The sequence below is a fragment of the Halichoeres trimaculatus genome, unplaced genomic scaffold, assembly GCF_033239565.1.
Source record: "Halichoeres trimaculatus isolate MK-OKI-2021-1 unplaced genomic scaffold, fHalTri1.1 fHalTri1_scaffold_6, whole genome shotgun sequence".
Taxonomy (NCBI): domain Eukaryota; kingdom Metazoa; phylum Chordata; class Actinopteri; order Labriformes; family Labridae; genus Halichoeres; species Halichoeres trimaculatus.
This window is the reverse complement of record NW_027437184.1, coordinates 15996747-16005480: the sequence shown is the minus strand read 5'-3', so window position 1 is coordinate 16005480 and position 8734 is coordinate 15996747. Positions and strand designations below refer to the sequence as shown.

Here is an 8734-nt window from a genome sequence, read left to right as displayed (position 1 = left end):
CTGCCCACTATACTACATTCACACGTAGAGAGCAGTTTGAAAACAGCCGTTGCTTGAGATACCTCAGAGCAGTGCACCTGACTTGCCATGTTAGCACAAGCTAATCACGAGTGTTTGACACATACCTGGTTAGCAGATAGCCAGTTGGCAACTCACTTCGTCCCCAACTGCTCTCCAAGTGTCCGAAAGCGAGTAAATGTCGAATCAAGCTTCATCCTCGTTTAGGAAAAAAAAAGCATTATCCGTTGGGCGTTTAGTTCCACTTTGGTTGTGTTTTTCTTATTCCGTGATATATCCAGTTGTCTACTATCATAGCCGCTCAGGGTAGCTTCTTCTTCTCGCTAGCCAACACGCAAAGTCACTTGCGCACTGGGCGCGCTATGATTGGCTGAGGCAACTACGCTAACTCTCCACCCAGAAACGTCCCGAAACAACCAAAAGATCAACACACTGGCCGAGAGGACAGAGACAGACAGACACTGGCATACATGTAAAGAGACTTAGAAATGACGATAGACCGGGATCCTGTAAAAGTTGACACTTTATTTTTTAGGAAAATCTTGCAGAAGGTGACAGGGTTTGCCAAAGAAGATCTTAAATAATAAAAAAAAACATCATTAAAAAAAAAAAAGCTCCACAAAAAAAGTTTACCGTTTGTTTGTTTTGTACCACTGTTGTGATTTTTGTTTTACATTTGATTGGGTTTCTTATTGAGTTTAACTGTTTGCTTACTGATGATGATCCCACAACTGCTTCTTCATGAACTCATAACATTTTTTTAATCTTTTTTTTCTTCCACACACAGGCAAGAAAATCATTTTTACCATCAATCAATCAGATAAATGACAGCAGCTGACTGTCTATCCCATTGCTGTCATCTTGTTCTTTCAGGCCGTCATTGAACCATCCCAGCCCTTTCCCAGTAAATTTCTGATGTGTCACACCGTTCATCACATGCTGCAGATCATATATGTGAACTCTCCCTCTCTGTGTCTTTGGACAGGCTCTGGAGCAGAGACCTCTGGAAGCTCTCATCACATGACTCAGGGATGAGAAACTCCAGCAGCAGGTCACAGATGCAGTAGATCAGATGCCTGCATGTGATCACACAAACATGGTTAACAACAGGCTAATCTTATCTGTGTTGATACTGTGTACATATCCCCAGAGCTCCAGAGTGAATTCAGATTAAAACAGCAAAATCAGACATGTCTCTTTGTCTGTAGACTCACTTGTTTATCTGATGGTCCTGTAAGGACTCCAGAATAGTTTCCAGGCTCAGCCTGTACTTCTCACTTCCCAAAAAGTCTGTGATCAGTTCTGTTCAAACAGTGAGAAAAACACAGAACGTTACATGGACTGGGCACGTTTTAAGGAGAATTCAAAACTCCGTGGTCTGAAACTTGAAGTTGCTTCGTACCTGGGAGCAGCTGCATCAGAGAGAGTAAGCATTGCTCTTTGGTCTCCTCTCTTTCTGCAGCGCTGCGCTCTGGATGTGGTTGAGCAGGCAGCATGCCGCCTGGCCATACAGCTTCCTGCAGCACTTGTAGGTAAATTACCCAACAGGGGGCGCTTGTAAGGTGGGCAACTCCTACATCCAACCATCTAAGAAAGAATCAGATTAATTAGATAAATAAAAACAAGCAATTTCCCCCTTATCTGTCTTTGAGTGTCTCCTTTTCTACATGCAAACATGCTTCAATTAAATGGAGAATGGAAAACAAAATCATGCAGCAGAAAGCAACACAACTAAGCATGCCTGAATCCCCACAGACCACAGTGGAAACATTGTTTGCTAACATACTTTGTGAACCCTGAATCTCCCAGAGGCTGAGGTCATGTTCAAAAACAGAGGTCAGGGTGATCAGCAAATGACAGCAGGCACTGGAGATTTGTCAAGCACAGTTCCCACAGACTGAGTGGTAAAGACATTCCCAGTGGTAATTCTTTATTCCCAAATCACCCCCAAAAACATTGTAATGAATACAAGGGAAGAGAAGAACATAATAAAAGACAATCTGAGGGACTTTTCTGTGCTAGAAACCACAGTGTCGTCCCCTATATGGAAAGGGATCCAGGCTCTGGATGGTCAGCTGTTCAAAGGAAAAATGATTGAATGCCACAGCGCCAATTAAAAAAAAAGTAGTACAGGAAGTGTAGGTAACTTAAAACTGCTGTCACTCCTAGCCCCCTTACGTCAATAAATACTGGCAGGCGAAGGTTGAACTGTACCAGCTAAGTTTATTGTGTCACACAGAGCTACTTGTACAATATTTGGGGACATTATTTTCCTTCCAGTGACTTCGAGTCCTTTGATGACACTTTTAGATCTTTTTTGTGCCTGTATTTTTAATGTTGCCATAAAGAATAAAACCCTTTATTGGCAATTGATGGAAAACAAGGAATAAGCAGTGTTTACGTTCTAAATAATTAGAATAGGATTATTAACAATAATAAATACACAAACTCTAACCAGCACAGAAATGACAGAAGTCCTACCTCTCAATGAAGGTGCCAAAGAGCAATCTGATGGTTTTCTGTATGTTCTCTGTGCACAGCCAGCTCCACTGGTCCTTCATCAGCAGACACAAAATGTTCAGGGCAACATCTGCCACAGCTGTGTCTGCAGAACAGAAACATTAAAAATAAAATTCATTTATCAAACAAAACAAGTTTTCTGTAAGAGAAAACTTCTGAGTAAGGGACCCATTTCAAAAGTGATCCTCTGCTGCACTCTGGTGGACACACTGTGTCACTGCATACTGGCTTCATTCTGCTTCAAGCAAGGCAGCAAACCCTTGAAGGGAAGAAACAACTCTAACAAGTATGTCTAGTAAACTTACCTGTCCCATGACTTTTTCCTGACATCTTCTTGTCTTTGCCAGGGTGCTCATGGCGCTGCCGGGTCGCTTTCTGTCCACTCGGCTCACACAAAAGTCTTTCCTGCTCCCTGACAAAGCTCTCCAGGCCTGACAGTGACATACCGTTGAGGACCTGAGGAGCCACAAAAAGGACCGAAACTACATGTTTAGTTTATGTTTTAAAAATACAATTTTTAATCAGAGATAGTAGAAAGTGAATGGGAACTCACAGTGCTGCCTTCACTGTAGCAGTATGTTACTTTCGGGTGAAGGTCGGGTATATTGAGAGATGGGGATATTTTGCTGGGAAACATGAGTCTTCTGATGCATGAAAAACAACACAGAAAACAAACAAATGTAGATGAATAACACAAAAAAATTATCCTGAATTTCTACTTTTTAGTGATCCTGCACTTATCGATTGAACCAACAATGAGACAGAAATGTGTTAGCTCACCTGCCAGTTAGAGAGCCTCTGGGTGTGGGGAATGTGGGTGAGACACAAAGATAACTTTACTGTCACACACAGTACCATTTAAGTATTTCACTGCCTTTTTTCCAATAGGTACCATGATGATAATCTTACTAACTTGGGAGGGTTCACCAAGAATTAATAGATTGCAGCTGCTGACAGAACCATGAACTGGACATTGTTTGTCCGCAGTTTGCTCAAGTTTTGGGTTGAGGCTGACACTATGCTGAGCTGAGCTGTAAGGGCTCAAGTTGCTCAATTCTGTCTCTTTATAGTATGTGATGAGTTAAGTGAAATCTGAATACAGAAGGGAAGTCTGTAACACTAGAGGAGATGATTTGTTACAAATGTGACAAATGTTTTACAGTTTCAATTTTAACTTACTTCCTGGAGTACTTAGCTAAATGGAGTTCATCCAGACAAAAAAAATATGTATACATTATTATGTGTAAGGGACCTGCCTTTGAGAGCTGAGCCTCAGACGTACTTGACAGTGTAAATGTTACAGCACTTATTAAAGCTGCTTATAAACACAATTGGCTTAAGCTCTCAGCAAATGCTACAAATTTTACTCTAAAGGTGAGAGACTGATAGCACCAGTGTTTGTGGATTGGATGTTATTTGCAGAGTGGCTCCAAAAAGGCCTTTTTTCACACATGCTTTGTTTTGTAAATTAGACAATGTCTGTTAGGCAGCATGAACCAAAACAGCACAATCCTTTGGCCCTGAATGAGTGATTTCAAAAGGGTCAGTGACTGCCTGGTTTAACAGGGGTCACATGGTGTTGGACTCATAGAGGACAAATACCTGTTCTTCCTGTTGTACGTTGTTCTTCCATCAGCTTCTCCCTCAAGCTCTTCTGTTGGACTGAGAGGATCAGGATAAGGGAATGCTGTCTTCAGAGTGTCCAGTGCATTTTCCACCATCTTTAGAGCAAACAAATCAGAGGAGACATGAACTGTTGTACTAAAATTAAATTAATGAAGAACAAAAAGGAAAATTAACTTTTTAAAATGAACAGCATTAATTCACAAAATAGTGAGTGTTCATTTGGTTTGATTTGAGCTGGTCTTAGAAGCTGCAGTATTTCAGTGTTTTCTCACCTTGTCAAATCTTGACTTGGCAAAAGGCTTCTTTTCAAAATACGTGCAAACATCTGAGTTAAGAGCCAAAAACTCCTGCATTTCCTCACTGTTGGACATCTCAGAAATGCTGTTTAATTGCTAGAAAAAAACATGTAATATAATTAGAACACTGGAAAATTTTAGTAACTAAAATATCCCTCCCCACTACCCACCTTGAGAAACGTGTCCAGTTGACTTTTACGAGCCTCAACTTTCTCGCTGTCTGCATTTCCAAACGGGAGGTCAGGGAACATCTTTTTTGGACCTTTCACATCTAGATATAAAGACAGAGATTCAGTGACATAGAACAGCTGGTTGGCTTGAATTTAACCACAATAGTATGAAATATGTCTGTATCATGAAAAAGTGTAGCATGGTTGATATGTGGTGGAGGATGATGGCCTCAGTAAAACAAACCAACTAAAAAATTGAAATCTAAGTTGTAATTTTATGCCAATACAACACTGAACTCTATGTACACAGGGGCAATGCTGCAAAAAAAAAAGTCATTATCGTACAACGTAATCTAAGAAGAAAAGTTCTGATATTAAAAAAATAATGTTGTGATGTTATAAAGATAGAGCTACAGTGTTTAAAGACCAAGGTTGTGATGCTATGACAATGATGTAATGTTGAGAGACAAAAAGAGAATAATTAATGTAAACCTGTGGCTTTTATCTCACTACATTACAAATTTATTCTCATACCATTAACATTTCTATTTCACTGCATCAAGATTTTGTTCTCAAAATTTTATGTTTATTCATTTTAGTTCTGTATTGTATTAATGTCTGATAAATATACTTTGATGAGATTTTGAATAAATTGGGGAAAGCTTAAGCAAGCACTTGCCTTATAGCAGTGGTCCCTATATTATGGCCCGGGGGCTGGACACGGCCCGCCTCCACATTTTGCCCAGCCTCCTGAACAATACCAGAGGCGCATTAGGATTTTTTTTTTTTTTTCAGTCTGGCTACGTGATCGAGACTTACACATGCATAGAACGCAACTTTCTATTCCACCCTTCTGCAGTTCATGCAATATCTGAAACCCCTCCCTTAAAAAAATCCTGTTATACAACCATACTAGTAGTTAAATGTATTGTGCTGGTAGGTGTTGTATCACTTAGTTCAGTTTCTTAGCCTGCTTGCTTTCTGGTTTTCACAGTGAAGTTATTGAGAGAGCTGCAAACAGTGGTGTCTACAAGAAAGTGAATATTTCATGGTCTTTTTTTTCTGTGAAAAACCTGTAAAGGGTTCTTTAGTTATTATTTATTTCACAAATAGTGTTATGACTTATTTTCTGTTTTGTTTTGTTTTGTGTTTTTGGTTATGTGTGGCTTTCTGGGAAACAATAAATATTTACGTTTGGACACCTCTGTGATTGTCACTTTTTTTTTTTTTTTTTTTTACAAAACTGACCCTGGCCCCCCATCAGAGAAGGGAAAAGTTGTTTGGCCCTGACGGGAAAAAGTTTGGGGACTCCTGCCTTATAGGGTGCACAACCTAGACTGCAAGGATATACTAGTGATTTCCATGTGGTTCTAAGGGATAAAAATTGAATTTTTAAAATAAGGAATAAAGAGAAAAAAGGGGGAAAAAAACAGACCATGACATAAGAGTCTAGTACCACTATAATTCATACACTTACATGAAGTACACTACGCATACTATAAATTTACTAGTGCACTAATTTTCACATTTCACAACCCTTAAGGTGTTCTTTAATTTTTTTATTTACTCAATTTATTAATTGCAACCATCATTTATCATTTGATCCATTCCTGCCCCCTTCACTATGTAGCCAAGATGGCAACAATAGAGAGCGAGCAGTGTCCAGTGTTCCACACTCAACTTTTTGGCTGTTTTGACCGAGCCAGCAGTGTGATCTAAGTGAAATATCCTTTCCCATAATGCCAGTGTGAACGCACTTATGCACAAAACAGTGAGTGTAATACGGGATATAAGACACAGCCTATTTAGTTTTTTTTAAACACCAAACTGTGCCACCAAGCTGGACCAGAGCAGGGTAATAACTACATGTAGAGAAACCTTCGTAGACATATTCCTCTGGTTAATTACAGTCAGTGATACTTAGGAGTTGAAATTCCAGATAATGAGGCTTTTTCTCTGAGAATAGCAAAAAATGGATGAGACTTGCTCAGGCATGTGGCGTAATGCTTTCCTCGCAAAGGTTGCCCAATTTTAAAGAAACGTTTTTTTTTTTAGTCAGTGAAAGCAGTATCATCATTTCTTACTCTTGATTAACTTCTTTACTTCAGGCTTCTCCTCTAAACGTGTCTGTAAGTTGAGGAACTCGCTGTATCTTCTGTTGACAGTGTGACAGGACACAGACCGTGGACCGCCATCCATCTCTGCTTCTCCAATTCGCTCATACTGAAACCAGAAAAGTAGAACGCAATCCACAGTTACCACTGGTACACTTCATACATCAGACATGAAAGGAGGACAAAGGGAGATTTACCTTTATGGTGTAGAGAGTGTAAGGATGTGTGCCCGTGCCACGCTGTTCTACTGCAGCGACTGTACCAGAAATCTGCACGTTGTGGATGTTCACAGCTGCAGCCTGGTTGTTGGGTGTTTCAAAGTTACAGGGACCTAGACAAAGTCCTCTTGGGGGACATGCAGGAGATTTCTCCTGGGCTATACCCGCAGGCCACAGGGAGTCTTCAGGCACAACCATCTTCGGCCCAAGACTTTTCAGAGGACCAAAGCAGCCGAAGTCTTCATCCTCCTTAAGAGTGCAGAAGTTCTTAGGAGGACCACAATCACAAAAGCCTCCAGTGAGGTCTTCCTCAGAGTCTGACTGAATCAGGGGGTCAAAATAATTCATTTTGGACTCTGATGAGCGGCAGTAACGGCTGGGTGTGAGGGAACAGCAGCTTGCTTTGCAGGGTGTGAGCAAACCAGGGTGACATTCCTCTGCCCTCCCAGCAGACATCAGGCTGACCATGCTACCCTGTGACGAGCCTTTCTGACTCTGTAGATCGTCAAAGTCTGAAGAACTTCTGCTTTGGAATCTGGCTTGTTCTGACGAAGACTCCGATTTACATGTGGTCCAGGACTCCTGCTGGATGGGACACATGTAGAAAGCATCCGCTGGGAGCCGATCCACATTGATTGACTGGTTTATTGGTTCTCTGGACCTGGTGATTATGTCTACAATAGTCTGATTGAGCCAGTCAGGATCAGATACTCTGCTTATGAGAGGAAGCAGCACGTTGCAAGTAATAAGCTCCGTGACCACGTAACCTCCTGTTCTTGTTTCCATCTGGGGATATGGAACAAGAACATGTAGGACAAGGTTTACCAGCGCTCTGGAGTAGCTGAGCTCAGCTGCTGCACTGTGCACTGCTGGGTGAGGTGAGTCTACTTCACTGTAGAGCTGCCACAGGCTGATTCTCCTCTTCTCAGTTGACTGGATCTGTCTTGCTGTCATGTAGCTCTGCAGGTGACAGCCATACAACTCTAGGAGTCGTTGAACAAGTGCTTTCCTGTCCAGGCACCGTGCACGCTCCTTCAGCTCCATCACGGATTCCAGCATTGAGTTACGTACTGCACGTTCAAACTCCCCCTCCACCTCAGGCAAAAGAGTTCTATACCAAGAGGACACAAAGTCCCGTACGGCTTTGTGCACAGCGCTGTGGATCTCATGATTCAACCTCCACTCATGTTCAGGTGAATACAAAGGTGGGTTAACTTTACCCAGGGGCAGAAAGTGTTCCAGGTGGAGAAGACTGTTTGCATCCAGGATGGCACGGGACCCCAACCAGCCCCCAAGAACCACCAACAAACTGGTAAAGATACAAAGCAGCCAGACATTCACAAGGAGGTGAAAGAGGACGAGCCACGCCAGCAGAGCTCCAAGACCCAACAACCTCCGCTGACCTAGTAACTCTGACAGAGTCCAGTGATTGAAGCTATTTGTGGACGCCATTTGTCTGAAGGTTGGACGGGCTCTGGTGGAAAAAACACAACCGAAAAAAAAAAAAAAAAAAAAACCCCACAAAAAACAAACAAACAAACAAACAAACAAACAATAGTTACTCAAGCTTTTGCAATAAGAAAGTGGTGCCTCAAATAAGAGACCATGTATACCTGATTTAACAAATAGACAAACACAGACTTAATACACACTTGAAAAAAGGAGGTTGCAACACTTGCTTGCAGACCCTGAGTTGCACAATATTTCAAGATAATGAACTAGCACTGAAAAGATTTTTTGTGTGTTTTTTACTAATCTTAAAATAATCTTTG

At 41.4% G+C, this 8734-nt stretch overlaps 1 protein-coding gene across 1 annotated transcript; it reads right to left on the bottom strand.

Annotated features, from left to right (window-relative positions):
• Positions 1-528: 528 nt before the first annotated feature.
• snx19a (sorting nexin 19a) lies at positions 529-8430 on the bottom strand. Its single transcript, XM_074672617.1, has 11 exons — positions 6942-8430; positions 6715-6853; positions 4631-4731; positions 4437-4556; positions 4141-4259; positions 3092-3182; positions 2844-2994; positions 2500-2623; positions 1421-1605; positions 1233-1320; positions 529-1094 (listed from the first exon to the last, which is right to left on the bottom strand). The coding sequence occupies exons 1-11, from the start codon at positions 8412-8414 to the stop codon at positions 965-967; spliced, it is 2721 nt and encodes a 906-aa protein (XP_074528718.1). The 5' UTR covers positions 8415-8430; the 3' UTR covers positions 529-964.
• Positions 8431-8734: the final 304 nt, after the last annotated feature.

Excerpts from the sequence above, each read along its gene's own strand:
- snx19a (XM_074672617.1), bottom strand. The coding sequence starts at position 8,414 with ATGGCGTCCACAAATAGCTTCAATCACTGGACTCTGTCAGAGTTACTA. Across the intron at positions 4,260-4,436 it reads CCAAGTCAAGATTTGACAAG|ATGGTGGAAAATGCACTGGA; the intron begins GTGAGAAAACAC and ends TTTGCTCTAAAG. Across the intron at positions 1,321-1,420 it reads TCTGATGCAGCTGCTCCCAG|AACTGATCACAGACTTTTTG; the intron begins GTACGAAGCAAC and ends CTGTTTGAACAG.